The sequence below is a fragment of the Nicotiana attenuata genome, chromosome 2 (assembly GCF_001879085.1).
Source record: "Nicotiana attenuata strain UT chromosome 2, NIATTr2, whole genome shotgun sequence".
Lineage (NCBI taxonomy): Eukaryota > Viridiplantae > Streptophyta > Magnoliopsida > Solanales > Solanaceae > Nicotiana > Nicotiana attenuata.
The window spans coordinates 68,894,731-68,914,623 of record NC_031990.1 but is presented as its reverse complement, the minus strand read 5'-3'; the positions used below and the strand labels follow the sequence as shown (position 1 = coordinate 68,914,623).

At 37.8% G+C, this 19,893-nt stretch overlaps 3 protein-coding genes across 3 annotated transcripts; 2 read left to right on the top strand and 1 right to left on the bottom strand.

Annotated features, from left to right (window-relative positions):
* Positions 4,580-11,311, top strand: LOC109212068 (isopentenyl-diphosphate Delta-isomerase I-like). Its single transcript, XM_019375688.1, has 6 exons — positions 4,580-4,871; positions 5,297-5,352; positions 9,589-9,680; positions 10,310-10,412; positions 10,489-10,626; positions 10,846-11,311. The coding sequence occupies exons 1-6, from the start codon at positions 4,645-4,647 to the stop codon at positions 11,097-11,099; spliced, it is 870 nt and encodes a 289-aa protein (XP_019231233.1). The 5' UTR covers positions 4,580-4,644; the 3' UTR covers positions 11,100-11,311.
* LOC109212058 (seipin-1) lies at positions 11,210-13,930 on the bottom strand. Its single transcript, XM_019375680.1, has 2 exons — positions 13,154-13,930; positions 11,210-12,393 (listed from the first exon to the last, which is right to left on the bottom strand). Exons 1-2 carry the CDS (start codon positions 13,796-13,798, stop codon positions 11,749-11,751), a joined length of 1,290 nt encoding a protein of 429 aa, XP_019231225.1. The 5' UTR covers positions 13,799-13,930; the 3' UTR covers positions 11,210-11,748.
* LOC109220702 lies at positions 17,010-19,590 on the top strand. The gene is made up of 5 exons (XM_019385168.1): positions 17,010-17,162; positions 17,206-17,408; positions 17,910-18,111; positions 18,162-18,455; positions 18,748-19,590. The coding sequence occupies exons 1-5, from the start codon at positions 17,010-17,012 to the stop codon at positions 19,588-19,590; spliced, it is 1,695 nt and encodes a 564-aa protein (XP_019240713.1).

Genomic DNA, 19,893 nt, shown 5'->3' with positions numbered 1-19,893 from the left:
TATTTGTTTGTAGAAGGAGAATATATTATTATTATTATTGTTGTTATTATTATTATTATTATTATTATTATTATTATTATTATTATTATTATATTCTATGACGGATTAATCTAGTTGGCAAGATTTCAAGCTGTCTAGAATGCTGCCTTCCTATTCAAAACAGAAACGTAAGTAACTTAGTGCTTCACTCTGGTCACATTTTCAATTTGAGCCTTGATTCTCACAGTACTTAGACATTATATTGAGTTTTAGTGGTTTTTGATTTGTGAAAACAGAAAACAAAGCATCTACAATCAGAATACAAATAATTTACAATTTATCTACAAACTGGGTACATTGAATTTTAATATCTCAATTCCCATTCAATTGTAGCTTAATTGGTATTTTTGACATAATTGCGTTTTTTGCAGAAGATTTTGTAGAAGTTTTAGTCGTTTTAGATTTGTGAAAACAGAAAACAATGCATCTACAATCAGAATACAAATAATCTACAATTCATCTATAAATTATCTACAAACTGGGTATATTGAATTTTAATATCCTAATTCCCATTCGGTTGTAGTTTAATTGGAATTTTCGACATAATTGCGTTTTTTGCAGAAGATTTGTAAAAGTTTTAGTCGTTTTTGATTTGTGAAAACAGAAAACAAAAATCTATAATCAGAATACAAATAATCTACAATTTATTTACAAAATATCTACAAACTGGGTACACTGAATTTTTATATCTCAATTCCCATTCAATTGTAGCATAATTGAGATTTTTGACATAATTGCATTTTTTCAGAAGATTTGTAGAAGTTTTAGCCGTTTTTTATTTGTGAAAACAGAAAATAAAGCATCTACAATGAGAATACAAATAATCTACAATTTATCTACAATTTCTGCAATATGTCCTCTTCTTCTTCTTCTTCTTCTTCTTCTTCTTCTTCTTCTTCTTCTTCGACGAGTTTCAATCTGAAATTCAGTCAAAACCAAGCCTAATCTTCACCAAAACCCCTCAAAATTGAGATATAAACTCCAAACCATATTCCCGATTATTTTCAACAATACCCAATCCAAACAAATAATGATTTTTGAAAACCCAAATTTGAATTCAAAGCTTTCAAGCTTTTTAATGCCTGTCAATGGTGGAATTGCTGCTCTCTTTTCATTTGCTTTGTATTACTGAAATTTGCGATTGAGAAATAGAGAGATGTAGAGAGAATGTCGACGAACAGAGCTTTTCCAGAACTGATTTCTACAATTTGAAATTGAGCTTCTGATTTCGATGAACTGAGCTTTTGATTTGTGTCTTAAGCGAAAATATCGAAGAACAGATCTGAGCTTTTGAACAGATTTGATTTTGAAGAATTGAGCTTTTGAACAGATTTGATTTGTGGCTAAATCAATTAGAAGATTCTGTTCCTGAATTTTAGCACGCCTAATTAGGAAGATTCAACTACTAATAATTAGTATTTAATGAATGGTATAATAATTGTAGGAAAAATGTGGACAGGGCGGGTAAATTAGAAACTGTGCACATTTTTTAGTAATAAAATTTCATATATGGTATAGGAAAAAAAAATCTCAAAAATAAATGTGAGACTATGACCGAGAGTAGAGTAACTTTTACCATTCCACCATATCTCCTCTGGTGGTAGGTTAGATCGTTTTCTACTGCGACAATAAATTCTTTTATTTCTATTTTAAAGAAATAATACTGAAAAAATTCTAGTATATTTGGTGCAAAAAATTTCCTTTTACTCTTTGATCATTTCGAATTACAGCGTTATCCTCATAGAAAAATGAAAAACATCGTTCAACTTCTTGTTTTCGGATAATTGCTAAGAGTAGCAATGACAAAAGGAAAAATTAAACAAATGTCAGCAGTAAAAGCAAGAAATATTTCTATACGTATGACTAATTTATTATGGATTCCGAATAATTTGATTTTAAAGTGGTACTAATAGTCCGTTTGGCCAAGTTTTTTTTTTTTGGCCAAAAGTACTTTTTTTTTTTGTCAAAAGTACTTTTGGCCAAAAATTGAGGTGTTTGGCCAAGCTTTTGGAAGGAAAAAAAGTGCTTTTGAGGAGAAGCAGAAGCAGTTTTGGAGAAACAGAAAAAAGTAGTTTCTCTCCAAAAGCACTTTTTTGAGAAGCACTTTTGAGAAAAATACACTTAAAAACAGTTTTTTAAAGCTTGGCCAAACACTAATTGCTGCTCAGAAGTGCTTTTCAAACTAATTAGCCAAACACAAACTGCTTCTCACCAAAAGTACTTTTGAGAAAAGCACTTTTGAAAAAAAGTACTGAAAAACACTTTTGAAAAAAAGTACTTCTCAAAATAAGCTGATTTTTACAGCTTGGCCAAGCGGGCTACTGTCTATTTTCTTGAAATACGTTACATATATTTCTTATGTAGACTGAAGCATTGTGAAAAGGTCCCAATAATTTGACCCGAATTTGCACATAAGAGCAACCTTAAATTTTGGTGCACTCTTAAAAGTGAATATTAAATCAACTTACGAAATTTTGCAGTAGCCCTATCCCTATGTGTTATTTGTCTGTGATGTAACTGATGATAGGCTATAATTACGTATTTTAGTCGATTATTACACTTAAATTTACTGCACTTTAATTGAGTTTGAGCTTTAATCGCTAGTGTTTTGCACTAACGGTGTGTTTTATGCCTTGTAGGATTGATTCCGAGCTATATAAATGTTATGGAATAAATTCAAGTGACTTGGAGCTTTGAAGTCTGAGTAAACGCCCAAGGAATTAAGCCGGGATCGTATTCGGGGATCAACGGATGATAGAACAACAAAACGAAGAACCGAGTAGGCATATTGCACTGTCTAGTAAAATGCACATAACTTTTTGCTCGGAACTCTATTTGGGCTCCACAATATATGGTTGGAAAGTTAACTCAAAGGGATACAACTTTCATGTTTTATGTTTTTCCAAATTCCAAACGTAACAGGGTGAAAAACCCGGTCGAAACTGCGACCGCGGACCTGAGACGGGCTGAGGCAGTATACTTGCCATATACCGCGGTCGTACCGCGCCCGGACCGCGACCGCGGAGTCCAGACCTGAAAAAATTGTCCTTTTTCGCATAGGAGAAGGTATAATTGTTTGGGCCCGACCCTACTTGGTATATATACATGGAAAAACGGTATTTTTAGAGGTTGGACACACTTTTGATCAAATTTTGAGACACAATAGGAGCAAGGCGGGGATTTCTTCAACGAGTTTTTCCTTCCTCTTCCTATCTTTTATTGTTGGGTATGACTTTTAGTATTGTAGTTTTACATATTATTATGAATAGCTAATTCGTTTTCTAGGGTTTTGATGGAACTTTTTGTAGGATAAATTCTTGTTATGTTTTTATATAATTGAGCCGTTGGATTTCTCTACTTGTTCAACTACGTGTTTATTGTTGTTGATTGAATGGCCATCGATTGACTGTACCTATTTATTATGTGTTGCTTGAGAAATGATACATATTTAGGTGGTTGTTGAACAACGTCACTCCTTACGTATGTGAGAAATCAATACATTGGGTTTAAAGGTAGGTTTACAAATAACAAAGCCTTGACGTGGTCATAATGAGCGGTTAGATAAAGCTAACTAGCGTAATTCGAGAGAATATGTCTAGTAAATTGTTGTAGTTGCTCGAGAGAGAATTACGACACCTAAAGAGCTCACGATCAGTAGAGAATACATCGGCGAAATTGTACGGAACATAGCTGTAAGGATTCCGACAATTGGGGAAATTATAACTCTAGATCTCCTTAATTTAGTCTCCAACCCTTTGTCTCGTTAGTTGAAAATTTTACCGCTTTGTAGTATTTGCTAGTTAATTAGTTAGAAATATAAATCTCATTCTTTATAATTTAGAAAATTGTTCAATCTTGTCTTCTTAGTGATATTAAACAGATACAGCTAAGCCTTAGTTCTCTGTGGGATTCGACTCCGGACTTTTAGACCGGATTATATTTGCTAGCGACCGCTTATCCTTTTTAGGACTAGAGTTGGGCATGATCAGTAACTTTCTAATGTCTACTATTATAACTAAAAAGTAATTTAATTTACATATGTGAAAAATTTCTACGCTATTAAATCATCTTTGGATAGAAGTGATAGTGTAAAATCATAAAATCATTTTTATGTTGGTGATATATATAAATATTTTTGGATTCTACACTTTACTAAACGATCGAAATACAGCTTAATAATGCGAAAGGGAGTTGTTGGGAATCATCTCCCTAGTAAAAGAAAGAAAGAAGGGAATCAATTTCTCATGTGAAAAATGATTTCTTAAAAGCTTATTTGACTGATCGAAAAGAACAAGAAAGATATTGTTGTAAAGCCAGAGTCCAGACAAGTTAACACTTTAATTTTATATTCATGTCCAAACATAACTTTAATTTTAAATACTATTTTCACTTGAATTTTCTTTTACTTTTTTCCGATTTTTTTTTAATTTTTATGTCCAAACACCCACTTAAAGAATTAGGTAGGAATTGATTTTTTATTTTTTATTTTTTTCCCCTTGAGATAGTGAGGAAAATCCAAGAGAGGGAATTAAAATGAAATAAAATATAAGGGGAAAAGCAGAAGAAGAGGAGAGGAATCAAGCAGTTGATGGGGAGAAGTCCCAGATGTCGCTGACAACTACGCCTTCTTTTCAAATCTGGCGGAGGTTCATCGCAGCCTCCCCTATAACTTGTCGTTCATCCCTCTCACTGGTATCCGTATCCAAATCCCCTCTTCTTAAAAGCCATAGAAGAGCTGCCTCTCTCCGCTGCTATTGTGCTACAAGAATGGGTGACGCCATTGCTGATGCTAACATGGACGCTGTTCAGCGCCGTCTCATGTTTGAAGACGAGTCTGTTCTCTTTTCTCTATCCCCTCCTTTCAATTTCAACGTGATGTTAATATTCTTCTAATCAATATACTATTTTTCCAAATTATGGAAGATCATTTCTAAGGTCCTCCTGTTATTGAAAGATAAAATTAAAACATTAATTTTGTAAGTTACAGAATTAGGTGAATGTTGTAAGTGTCTTTTTTTATATTTATTATATCTAAACCTTGGGATATGAAATTCTGGATAATCTTGTTATAGTTGCTAAATTACATGTTTTCTAGAATTTTTACCACCAGGTGTTTGAAGAAATTATTTAGAAGCACTTCTTTTATCTGCTTTCTAGCAAATGCTTTTCAAATCTGCATCTAACTACTTAGTGGTGCAACAATTTTCCAGCCCCTTTTGCTAAGTTTAACACCTTTTCCACGTTTTGACTCTTTCAGGTGTATTCTGGTGGATGAGAATGACCGTGTTGTTGGTCATGACACCAAGTATAATTGTAAGTTTGTCCTGCCTCTTTCTAAATGTCCTCATCTGCATATCTTCTACTAGTGTATTGCTATAGTTCATTTTGATGCTTCGATGGTTCTGTGGTTTGACCTTAATGCAATACTATCTACCTCAATGTTATTCAAGGGAGTCCGATGATGGAAAATAATAGATTTGTATTAGAGAGAGAACTTGCGAGACAGCTTTCGATGTTTTGTTACCTTTAAGTGTGGGATTGTTATTCTCTTTGGTCTCTAGGCAGAGGCGGATTCAGGATTTAAGCTCGAGGGTTGATTCTTAGCATTAAACTCATTTCATGTTTAAAATAATTGGTTCATATATGCTATTTGTTGCAATTTTGGTGGATTTTTATGAAGCATCGTTCAGATGAACCTGGCGCTCTGCATCCGCCTCTGTCTCTAGGTGATAGCACCTTCCCGATCAACCAGCTTCATTCTCCTTTCCAAAAATAACAAGCAGATACTACTATGTGTGTATCAAATTGCTTATTTTGGAAATACATCTTTTGTTGATTTTGTATTCTGCTAATATTTGTGGAGACCTCCTCTTGATTTTGTGTTTGGACGATGTTTTTCTCCATTAGTTGTCTTGGTGCATGTTACCTGAATTGATACTGGTGATGCACTTCTTAGTTGAGCAGTGTTAAATAATTCTTGGGGTGTCTTCTGAATTTTATCTATCTGATAAACTGGATTTTATATGGTTTAACTTGTTATGGTGGCCTAGCTGGAAATTTAACTTTTTTTCCAAGCAGCTGTAAGAATTATGATTCCAAGGGAGCACTCTCATCGTAATTAGAATGCGCTTGCTTTGATTCAGTCTAAACCATAAATTTTGAACTTCTTCCACTATCGTTTTGTAAGATCAACTTACATGCTTCTTTTCATCTTTCCAATATTGCCTTCAAAAGAAAAGGAAAAAGAAATTTGCTGTTCTTGCATTCTTCCATCCAAGAACATATGCGATCATCTCCCCAACAAGATGACAGAAATGTCCATGCTTATTCTATGGTGGGTACCTAATGCAAGCCTGTTTTGTTGAAACAAGTAATGCATTTTCTTAAACAATTATCCACGTAATGCATCAATCTTTCTCCAAATTAGCCAGGTCAAAGCTTCTCCACGTCAAACACTATAATACAATTGCTACAAGAAAATGGCAATCAGATTTAGTGGGTCTCGTCTCTTGAAACTTTTTGTTAACTGATTGTGGGCTGTTCGTCCAGAAACTTAACAACCAAAGTAGAGATTTGGAAACTTATAAAGAGAATTCCTTTCGAGGAAAAAAAAACAGAGAGGGTGGGGAGGGAGATTATTTGTACATGGAAGCAATGACGGAGAGAAACTTGGACTACCATGTTTATGTAAAATGCATGTCCAAGGAAAAATAATTAGGAGGTAGATGGAAAAATCAAAGACAAGGCTTTGAGTTCTTAACTCTGAAACACTTGTATGTTCCAGCTAGCACTCCTGTCCTAAATTTGATTGGAGTGAGAAGCCAAGAGATCACAACTCTAGCTTCTGAAGAGGCGAGCAACCAAATTCCTCATGCTTGCTTAAGCTGAGAGAAAAATGAGGAATTGAGATGCTGGAAAAGAGGAAACGTAAATCTTTGCTTGCTTTGTTCACATTTTCAATACAGAAGGAGAGTGGATTTTTGGTACTGCTGGCAAGTAAACAATGACAGTATCATCAAAGGTTTAAAGGATGATAACTATCTTGCTTTCAGCCGTTAATACTAGAGAGCAACATTTTTAATTCATTTCTCAACCAGGACAAGAAAGAGGAAATGTTAGCTAAGTGATGCTTCTGTTATGTCTGTCTCGCCAACCATTTTCTCATTTCTCTTTTTGCTTTTCTACCATTTTCTATTTTAGTGCCTCATGCACAAAGTCTTCCATTAACTTGGAGATGTCAGTACTACTGATAGAGTACGGCATGCTAATATTTTATCGTAATATGTTGTCATATCTACCTACATACATGTTTTTTCCATATTAAAAAAATGATTATACCCTTTACAAAGGATGTTTAAAACCTTACGCCCTTAGGCTATTCAGGTACTCTTCTTCTGGAAGTACCTCTTATGACTATCTACCAAGAACCTTATGGACTAGGGGAGTTACTAACTAGTGACCTAAAGAACTATAGTATCTTGCTTATTCCCCAATGTTTATTCATGGTTGTTCGTAAAGCAAGAGGGGTGGAGCAATTTTATGTCCCATTTGACCATATCGTTGTTAATATGCTCCCACATGTTGGTAGTTCACTTGCAAGAATTAAATTTTAATATCATAGCTAATATTAGTCGCTATGCACCTATGACCTGTTTCAATGTATAAATTAAGTACGTCAATAACTTGACTCACCTATAATAAAGTGCATAATAAGTTGGTTAGAAACATATTGATAAGTCTGGGGCAAAAATTCACTGTAAAAATAGTTTCTTCCATTAATATCCATGTCTTTTCATGGATTAAAGCTGGCATGGATTTGGAGTTGGGTATTGACAAAAACAGCGATTTTATATATTTGCCTTTCAAGCATCTTCCTCATAGTTTTGGTTTTGTTCATGTGTGTGTTAGAGAGAATGAGAGCTTCAGATTGATTTTGGCTATGTAACTATGTGACAGCTAACATTGTGCTCAATTAGGTGAAGGAAGGAGGAGGTGTAGGGAAGTAAAAGAAGAAGGATGGGGGCATTTCCAGTGTCTGGCAGAGAATTAGTGGAGGAATATGCAAACTTGAATTTAGTGTTCTGAAACCCTTTGTGACTTGGAAAGGAAGTAGGAAGTAGGAGGATGTTCGAGTAAGTTTAAAAGTTGGTCAAACTAGTTTTTAAGCACTTCTTGGCTAAGTTGCTCGGGCTCTTCACTTTCAGTGCCGCACTCATGTCGACATGACATGGGTGTGGGTGTGGGTTTCGTATTAGATTTGGTCAATCGATTTTGGATACTTTGACCAAAATCGACGGATGAATTCGAGATAGATATAGTGATTTTTTAAATCAAAGCAAAAGCTATGGTGGAATCATAATTTAGCCATATATTTATAAATCTATTTTTAGATATTTGAATTATTTTTAGCCGAATCCCCGCACCCGTTTCCGTACCTGGATCCGTAAACCCCAATCCTAAAATTTAGATCATGAAAGATCCGATCTCTAGATCCGTATCGAACACCCGCACCCGAGTCCAAGCAACTTAGCTTCTTGGCTTATTTTGGTGTTTGGTAAACACAAAAGTGCTTTAAAGTCGAAATCCATTAGTTGGGCCACCCCAACTTATGACCCTTTAGCTTAAATGATCTTCAGGTTTTATTGAGTATTTTACTTTGTTGTCCCTTACGTTCTTTTATACAAATACCCTTGTCTACACCAAAAGCGCTAGCTCCACGCTGAAGGTGTTAGGGATGACAAAGTAAAATACTCGGTCAAACCAAATGAGTTTTTAAGTTGAAAAGCCACAACTTTTAGCTTTTGGCTTATTTTGGTGGAATAGCATTTGTCTTAGGAGCACTTTTGGTGTTCACTAAACAGCAAAATAAGTCAAAAATATGCTTAAAAGCTTGTCAAGACAAAAATACTAGGTGATTTCTTCCCATTTGTCCCAGCGATGATGGATAGAGTTACTTAGTACATGTTGCTGGCGGGGCACGTATCTTGTGGAATTAGTCGAGGTGCATACAAGTTGGCCCGGACACCAAAGGTTATTCAAAAAAAGTGTTCTTGGATACCCAAGCATCCTATAAGGTTTGATTAAAGAAGTATTCTTATTTTCTTTCCCAGCAAAAAATGAAGTGCTTCAAGTACATGCCTATGTGAATATTACTTATTCAAGAGAATAAAAGATGTTCAATTAAAATATGATTATCTTCTTGAAAATCCTTAATCCACAAACTACTAGTACCTCTTCTATTTGATTAGGATCTTGAATAAAGTCATTATATGTGATGGTATTGTCCCTCATCTTAGACAATTGATTTTTGGCATGTTTCATGTGCTGTGAATTATCTTATGTCTTTTGTGTTGAAATTAGATGGACGGAGTCTTGTAATTCCTTTCTTTTGTATTTGTTCTCTGGATGCATCTGAGACTGTGTCTTTGTGTTTTCTTTAGTTTTTTGATAATACTTTTCTGTTGGTTAGATGCATTTTTCAAGTGAGCATTATCTTGAATTTGTTACGAACGGTTGTCTCATATTATAACCAAAAAACCATAATTGCAGGTCATTTAATGGAAAAGATTGAAGCCGAAAATTTGCTGCATAGAGCTTTCAGTGTATTTCTATTTAACTCAAAATATGAATTGCTTCTTCAGGTATGTGCATTATAAAAGTCTAAAGCAGTTAATGGTTGTGAAATCCTCCTTTTGATTCTTTTCCTTCCAACTTTCGTCAAGTTAATGAGTTGCTGTCAAAATGGCTCGTAACGGCATATTTCTTAGAGTAAAGTAGTGGGTATTGCTTAGTGTTATATGGTATTGTCTCCATATATTGATATGGCTGGTAAAAGTAATTTGCTGATATTTTTCTTTTGAAGTTTGACAAATTGTTTCTGAAATGGCTGGTGGATGTAACTCGTCGAATGTCTTTTGTTTTGTAGGGTTAAATGGTAGGAGTGTCAGTATGATTCCGTCTTAGTATTTAGATGACCTAGCAAACTAATTGACTAAGATCTAGAACTGTTTTACGTTAATATATCTTAGATTTGATGATTTTTACAAGGTAGGGGTAAGGTCTGCGTACATAGTACCCTCCCCAGACCCCACTTATGGGATTACACCGGTTTTTTTTTTCTTTTTTTTTTTGTTGCTGTTGTTGTTGTTGTTGTTGTTGTGGTTGCTGTTGTTGTTGTTGTTGTTGTTGTTGTTGTTGTTTCTTAGATTTGATGCATATTTTATGACTCCGAGATTGAAGCACTTAATATATTGTCTTATTCTATATACAGCAACGATCAGCAACAAAGGTGACCTTTCCTTTGGTATGGACTAACACTTGCTGCAGTCATCCACTCTACCGAGACTCTGAGCTCATCGAGGAGAATGCTCTTGGTATTTTTTCTGCTTAGCTGAAGTGTTTAATTATCACATTTTCTTCTTCACCTCACTCTTTATTGTCAACTGCAAGGGGTAAGAAATGCTGCACAAAGGAAGCTTCTTGACGAATTGGGCATTCCTGCTGAAGATGTCCCAGTTGACCAGTTCACCCTATTGGGTCGTATACTTTATAAAGCTCCATCTGATGGGAAATGGGGAGAACATGAACGTAATAACTCAATCTTTACTCTTTTTATCTTACAGTTATAGCGTGGAGACTGGTTCTGTTTGTTTCTTGCAATTTTTATTATAACAGACACGTGGCGCTTGCCTTTGATCTCATTCACAACTTTGACTGTGTTTTGATGTTAAGTGTTCACTGTACAGTTGGCATCTGTATGTGTAGATAGAGCTATAACTGGTAGCTGATCCTTGTCTACTGTTGCAGTTGATTATCTTCTATTCACAGTACGTGAAGTTAACATGAAACCAAACCCGGATGAAGTTGCTGATGTTAAATACGTAAACCGAGAACAGCTGAAGGAGCTTTTGAGGAAAGCAGATGCTGGCGAGGGAGGTCTGAAGCTATCCCCTTGGTTCAGACTTGTCGTTGACAACTTCTTGTTCAAGTGGTGGGATCATCTTGAGAAGGGAACTCTCGAGGAAGTCATTGATATGAAAACCATCCACAAATTGACTTAAAAGGACCTGCCTTGCGATCTGGTTGTACCATCGTAGTTCTGTCCCTACAAACGAATAACTTCAGTTGTGATTTTCTGAAGCATATGTCTGCATTATGTTTGTTGCTTTTGTAGAATTTGAAGGAGGTATTTTTTTGACTGATTGTACCTTGTAACATAGCTGTGGCTTTCTGTCGAAACTCAATAAGATAGCTTATCGTTTGGTGCTTGCAAGTTTATATTAAAACGGAATTGGTGTTCTCAGCTTTTCAGCGAATATGTTATAGGTATAGAACGCATCCCTCGGAAAGACAGTTTTTAAAAGCGACAGAAATTTTGAGATCTTTCGTATACTTATGTACCAATAAATATTGAGGAAAAAGCACAATGCTTAAGAGTATACGTTTTTAAGTCATGTAAATTACAAGAGGTAAAGTAAGCGTTTGCAACTCTTGTACAATTAGTTCAGCAAAATAGTCCTGACTGAGTCCAAAATTGACCTTGTAAACTCAAATCTATAAGAAAAACTTAGACTGTCGAACAGAACAAGATCAAGGTATGTATGCTAAAGCCTAAACAACTACTTAAACAGCACTCTGTCTTGTAACTAATGCTATAAAGAGCAGTCTATCCTTGAGTTTCACTTCTAAAAATCTTCAACTCCCGGCATATTACTCGCTTGACTCAGCTGTATCCTCCCTAGTCACAGAAATGCTTGACGCAGAACCATCCGCGAACTCTGCCGAGACACTCTGTTGAAGCATTGCCTTCCTCTTTCTTCTGCTCTGCCGCCATCTTCTTACTGACTCCAACACATCACTTTCTTCTCGAGCTTTCTCTTGTGGCTCTTCCGATGCTTCCACTGTTAATCTCTCATCAACGCGTGTCCTAAAGCTTGTTGCGATCACTGGAAAGACGAGGGGTCTGCACCAGTTGAGGAGAATTATGAGCAGTGTAACGTACATGTACATAGAGGTCCAGACAGAGAATGTCCATTTCCACTTGTACGCCAAGTCTTTATACCAAGGAGGCTGAGACTTCAACATGATCTCCGATTGATAAAGCTGGGGCAGGGCTAACGTTCCAGCTCGAGGTATCATAGTTATTCTGATTGCCTCTGTCCTCGGAGTACCTTCCTTGTGCTTTAACATTGGAATGATCATCCTTTGTGTTTCAGCTGTAAGTCCAAGTACTAGGGGCACACTCATAATAAATTCTCGCATGAGACGGATTGGCAGGCTTCTGAATCGCAACATACATGGATGACTTGATCTTGCCATTATAATCCCCTCGGCTGATAACGCTTCTGCAACCAACTGATAAGAGAGTTATGAATACCTAAAGTAATGTCAGATGTTCGACAGCTCTTTTGTTCTTTAGCTAGAGAGACAGGCAATTGATACTTCCACATCTAATGCAATGAAAATACAGATTTGAAGCATACTACAGATAATAAACAGCGGACTAACTTAATTACGCATATACGACCTTAATCCATGCCCCTAGAAGAGGAATTTAATCTTGTCAAGAACTTAACTGAATTCACTTGGCTAAAGCTAACCAAAACCAAAAAATTTATGTGCATTAAGTACCTAACAACGTCCAATTCACTTTGACTCCACATCCCCTAATAGAAGAGTATTGAAAAGAACAGTTGGTATGATACAAACTGTGACACTGATCCCTGATTTCCTCCCTATAACCAACAAATGATCATTCATTAACCATATTAACATTTATGGACTTCAATATCATTTTTTTCCCCCTCATGATGGAAGTCCAATGACTCTCAAGACATTGGAAGGGCGGAGTTAGGATGTTCGCCCAAGAATTATACTGCATATATAAGGTCAAAATATTCATAAATACTAGTATATGTTGAATCCCCTTGGCTTGTTCGTGTGTTTACTTTTTAATATTTCGAATCCCCTTGGTAAAGATCCAGGCTCCGCCACTAATTGGAACTATCTTTGGTTCATCATCAAGAAACTACACATGTTTTTTTGATAGGCTATTGAGTAATATCAAGTTTGTATCCTACTCACAAATCGAATGAGTGTTCATTCATTATTATACCTGGAAAACACCAATATCTCTGTTGAAATCAGATTCAGGCATCAGTAGAAACAAAGAAACATACATTGTATGTCCAACTGGCACACCAAAATTCTTCTTCTGCTTCATCATCATAAAATTATGGTTATAATTCTCCAGACCATATTCAGCAAAAGAAAAAACAGCCTTAGGATGAACATCTGCATAATCAAAATACAGCTTCTCTCTCAATACCACAGGCTCTTCCGCCCACATTCTCACTAACCCAAATCCCAAAACCCCCGACACAATCAACAACGTTGTCAAAACCATTCCAACATAAGCAGCTCCAAGAATTCCAACACCAAATTTCTTGAGCAGCAAAGTACTTCCATGTACTACTTTCGAAGGGACTGTAGCAGCAGCATTTACAGCTACAGCTACGTTCTTTTCAGTTTCTTCAGGGCGGAGGAAATTGAAGTCAGATACAAAAGAGAGGATATAGAAAATGGGGGAAACTAGAGAAGCTAAGATAGTGGTGAAGATCTCTACTTGTAAAGATATCATTTTTGTGAACCAACTTATTGATGATGAGTTTTGGACTGGTAAATTGTTCTTGATTTCATCATCAATATATTCTTCTTCTTCCACTTGTGCCTTTCCCTTAAGTTCATCTTTTTCCTCCATGGAAATGAAAAGATCAGCGGCCTAATTGTTGATACTAATGAAAATTTAACCTAAATGGTATGTATTACCAATGTCGCATTTCTTCATTTGGGATTTGGCATTTTACTTGGGGTGGCTTAAGGAGGTGAGTGACAGATTTTGTGGAACAAGTCCAGGTGTGAAGTGCACAAGGAAGAAGGTGGAGAAGTGGCAGCAAGCTTAGCTCAGGAGTTGACAAGTGTTACGGAAACAAACGCTTGTTTTTTAATGGGAAGATGAAATAATATTTGGAATTTAGGGAAAAGGAAAGGAGAAATTCAAAACTTTCTCATGAAAAAAAGAAAAGGAGTGCATTTGATTAAAAAGTTATTTGAAAATTAAATAGGACCAAGATTATTACTAACAAATTTCAATCATCATATTTAAAAGTAAAATGCGAACGCGAACTTCAAATATCCTTTGTCAACCTCAACACTAACTACTATATCGGTAAAAATATGATATGACATGTGGTCATCTAAAAGGAGGACACTTAGAATTCAAGATGGGGTGACTAAAACACCGACTACATTTACTCCACTTATCACTGAAAAGAATAACAATCATAAAAGTGTAAATGCGTCCGGTAACATTTAATAAAGAATATTCTGCAGCATTAAGGGTGACGACCCGTTAGAAGGAATTTGGTATTTATGTTCACCGTTACACCTACATCAATGACCCTCATAATTGACATTAAACGAGGGCACGATCCTAGGACCTCCTTCCCTAGAAACAACTATAAATAGAAAGCTCAGTTATCATTGTAAGGGAGAGGATGTTTCTGGCTAACTTATACCACATTTTATACAAAGCTTAATACAGTTTTACTTTCTTGCTTTTGATCTTATCATTGCTGTATCCGGAAACCTTGTTCCCGGATTCGTCAATTCTGCTATTTCATCTACATTTTAAGGCTAATTATTGTATATTTCTTCAGTTATTTCATTATTTCAGGATCAAATTAGTTCGCTTGTCTAGAAACCACGTATAAATTCAATTGTTCCGTTTTATAGATAAATAATTTGGCGCCCACTATGAGTCCTAGACAAACGTGCAATTAAATTGATCCTTGCCTTTTTTACTAACGTGCTTTGAGTATTTTTGTCTTAGAAAAAAATCATAAGAAATGGCAGATAACGCTATTAACAACACGTATAACCCCGAGGTTCAAGGAGAGCAGCCTCACTTTGAGGACTCAATCAGTGACACCCACAACGAGGAAAATGACGTCACACCAGTGCATGACAGACAGTATCCTCGACATGTTCGGGAGATGACTCCCGATGATGCTGATGAGGAGCAAGTCACCGACGCGGTTAGGGTTTTGCAAGAGCAACAAGCGATCATTTCAGGCCATCTCACGCGGCAAGACAAGGTTATGACGGAGTTAAAGCAGGCACTGTCGGGGGCTTCGGATAATGCAAAAAGACGAAATTCAATTCCTCCCGGTGTTCCAACAAACAGAACAATGCAGAGGATCGACATCAACACTTCCAGGGGTGAAGTTGGCTCTGACGGGGCTGGGGGGAGCGGATCAGGTCTCAATAACGAGAACGATCCTTTCAAGAATGAAATTTTACCGTTTATGAGGGAAGTAAACTCCCGCATGGACCAAATCCCGGGCGTGCCACCAGTATTGAAAGGTCCAGACTCGGAGAAATATACCCAATCGTCATACAAGCCGAGTGTTGCACCAGAATTAATTCCGAAGCAGTTTAAAATTCCTGAAGTGCCAAAGTATGACGAAGCTTAAGACTCTCAAGAGCATATTACCACCTACACAATGGCGGTAAAAGGAAATAATCTAGTTCCTCACGAAATTGAATTCGTGTTATTAAAGAAATTTGGAGAAACTCTCACAAGGGGAGCTTTGACGTGGTATTCATTATTACCAGAGCATTTCATAGATTCTTTTGAGATGCTCGAGGATTCTTTCATCAAGGCCCATGCCGAGGCCAGAAAAGATAAGCCCGGAAGGCCGATATATTCAGGATCGCGCAAGGAGAATTCAAATTATTATGAGAGTTCGTTACCCGATTCCAGAAGGAAAGAATGTTACTACCGGCTGTCCCAGATGAATGGGCAGCTGAAGAGTTCACCAAAGGATAGAATCCGAGAAGTTCAGACGCTTCCCGGAAGCTAAAGGAAAGTCTGCTCGAGTTTCAAGCAACGACTTGGGCAGATGTCCACAACCGGTATGAGTCAAAGATAAGAATCGAAGATAATTAAGTTGGCTTTCCCTCGTCGGCCAAAGGACGGGAGAAGAATAAAGAAAAATTAAAAGATGACTACGACGCGGATAGGTGGACAACGAGGGGCTGGTTTTTGCCATACGAACGAATCGAAGGTCGTGGCAGAGGCTTCCAGACAGCAGACAAGTTTGCCTTTGACAGAAGGACCGATCGTGGCCGGAACAACAGATCGATGTAGGATAAGGAAACGTCAGAGTCGCGGGATCCTTCTTACCCTAGGTTATCAGAATATAACTTCAACGTCAGTATATTGGAATTGATATCAGCCATGAGAAACATCAAAGAGGCATGGTTCCCAAGACCAATGAGATCTGATCCCGGACAGAGGGATACCAAATTATGGTGTGAATACCATAGGACAAACGGCCACCGGACAGGGGACTGCCGCTCTCTCCGGGAAGAAGTGGCAACACTGTTTAAAAATGGTCACTTCAGAGAATTCTTGAGTGACTGAGCTAAGAAAAACTATAGTCATAACAGAGACAACGCGGATCCCTCGAAAGCAGGAGAAGAACCACCCTTGCGCCAAACGATCAACATGATATTCGGAGGGAATGAGATTAATGGGGTCACCTTTTCGGCAGCAAAGAAGACAAAAGTATCAATAACTCATAGTAAAAGGCTTCGGGAAGACGATATCACTTTTACGGAGGAAGATGCAGACGGATTGCTGGTACTACAAAACGATACACTAGTAATTTCTTTAAATGTATTAGATTTTAAGATTAAACGTGTTCTAGTAGATCCAGGAATTTCAGCTAATATTATACAATGGAGAGTACTGGAACAAGCTAAACTCACACCAAAGCATTATTTTGACAACAAAGCTCCTCGCTGGATTCAACCTCGCGAGCGTTACAACTTGGGGAAAGATTTTGCTGCTCACGAACGCTGATGGAGTAATGAAAACAACTCTCTTCAAAGTTGCAGACGGATACATGGGCTACAATATCATCCTGGGAAGGTCGTGTTTACACGATATGAAAGCTTTGCCTTCAACTTATCACCAATTGTTGAAATTTTCGACACCCCAGGGGATCAAGCAGATAAGGGGTGATCAACCGGCAGCACGGGAGATGAATTCAATTTCGGTCTCCAGTAGCAAAGGAAAGGAGCGTGGCATAGCAATTATAGGAACCAGCGCCTACCCCCGAATCAGAGGAAGTTAGCCCAGGGACAGAGGAATCGGAACAGTATCAGGTGCCAAGGTATTTCCAAGTTCCAGAAGAGACGGACGCAACGAAGTCCACGGCGGAAGAACTGGAGCAAGTTGCGCTGTTCGAAGAATTCCTGGAAAGGAAATTCCATTTGGGAACAGGACTGCACCTAGAGCTCAGGTATGCTTTTATTGAATTTCTTAAAATTAAGGCCGATTATTTTGCATGGTCGCACAAGGATATGACAGGTATCCCGATGGAGGTAGTCGTGCACAAGTTAAGCTTGGATCCCAACATACCTCCGATAAGACAAAACAAGCGCCCTATTGTTGAAGCCAGGAATAAATTCCTCAAAGAAGAGGTAACCCGCTTACTCAATATCGATTCAATCTGAGAGGTAAGATATTCGCACTGGCTAGCTAATGTAGTAATAGTTCCTAAGGAAAACAATAAATTTTTCATGTGCATAGACTATAAGGATCTTAATAAGGCGTTCCTGAAAGACTCGTTCACATTGCCAAATATCGATCAAATGATTGATGCCACGGCCGGGCACGAGTTAATGAGTTTCCTCTATGCTTATTACGGGTAAAACAAAATCAAGATGAACACGAAAGATCAGGAATAAACTTCGTTTACAACGAATTTCACCATATATTGTTACAATGTGATGCCCTCCAGGTTGAAAAATGCCGGAGCCACTTATCAACAGCTCGTGAATAAGATGTTCGAAAAGCAAATAGGAAAGACTATGGAAGTATATATAGATGATATGCTCGTCAAGTCTTTGAATGTAGGTGACCACCTTAAGCACTTGCAAGAAATATTCGACATTCTGAGGAAGCATAACAGGAAACTTAACCCCGAGAAGTGCACGTTGGGGGTCAGTTTTGGTAAGTTTCTGGATTCCTAGTCTCACAAAGGTGAATTAAGGTAAACCCTGACAAGATCAAGGCCATAGAGGATACCCCAGATCAATTGTCAAGCGTAAAAGAAGTCCAGAGGCTCATAGGGAGATTAACAGCTTTGAGCAGGTTCATTTCCCGATCATCGGAAAAATATCATCGCTTATTCGCATTTCTCAAAAAGAAAAACAATTTTGAATGGACACCGGAGTGTCAAAAAGCCTTGAAGGACTTGAAGAAGTACTTGCCACTCCCTCCATTTCTCTCGAAACCAAAAGAAGGTGAAATATTGCTAGTCTACCTCGCGGTTTTAGAAGTTACGGTAAGTGCAATTTTAACCTGAGAGGAAGAAGGTTGCAATCTCCCATTTATTATATTAGCAAAATTTTAACAGGAGCAGAAACTCGCTACCCACATTTGGAAAAACTACATTAGCGCTCGTAGTTGACGCTTGGAAGCTGAGGCCCTACTTTCAATGCCACCCGATAGCTGTGGTGACTACTTTCCCTTTGCGTAACATCTTCCATAAACCCGAACTCTTGGGTACATTGGCCAAATGGGCCGTCGAAATGAGCGAGTTTGACATATAATATAAATCGAGGACTGCAATTAAGTTGCAAGTCTTGGCTGACTTCGTGGCCGATTTCAGCCCGGGACTATTGCCTCTGGCAACCAAGGAGGCAGTAATGGTGTCAGAATCGGCATTAGGAGTTTGGACCTTATTTACGGACGGAGCCTCCAATGTAAAAGGGTCAGGACTCGGAATAGTTTTAATCACGCCTTCGAGGGAAACCTTAAGGCAAGCTATCAGAACGATCCCTTTAACTAACAATGAAGCAGAGTACGAAACTTTGATTTCAGGGCTCGAATTATGCCGAGGACTTGACTCCAAGGTCATCGAAATCAAATGTGATTCGCAGTTGGTGGTAAATCAAGTCTACGGGATCTTTGACACCAAAGAGGAACGTATGCAACAATACGTGGTAAAGGTCCAGGATCTGTTGGCACGATTCCAGGAGTGGTCAATTACTCATATCCCGAGGGAGGATAATGTGGAAGTATATGCATTGGCAAACTTGGGTTCATCGACAAAAATCAAGGGATCGGAATCTGGGACGGTAGAACAACTAATGAATTCAGTCCTAGATACAGATGGTTACTATGAGGTGAATTCGACTAGTTTGGTCTGGGACTGGAGAAATGAAATAATCGACTATCTCGAGCACGGGAAGTTTCCCAAAGACTCCAAATCATCACGAGCATTACGCGCCAAAGCTGCACGTTATAGCTTCAAGAAAGGCCAATTGTATAGAAAATCCTTTCAAGGCCCGTTGGCCCGGTGCTTAGGAGCGTCAGAAGCTAATTATGTCATGAGAGAGGTCCATGAAGGGATATGCAGTAACCACTCGGGCGCAGATTCTTTGGTGCTGAAATTAGTTCGGGCAGGATATTACTGACCCCGTGTGGAACAAGACGCTAAAGACTTCGTATAAAAATGTAATAAGTGCCAACGCTACGCACCACTAGTACATCAACCGACAGAATCCTTACATTCGATTCTATCACCATGGCCGTTCATGAAATGGGGGATGGACATCGTCGGACCGCTGCCACCGGTTCCTGGAAAGGTAATATTTTTTCTTAATTCTGACTGACTATTTTTATAAATGGGTGAAAGCAGGTCCTTATCAGAAGATCGAAGAACGCGAAGTGGTCGACTTCCTTTGGGAAAATATAATTTGCAAGTTCGGAATACCAAA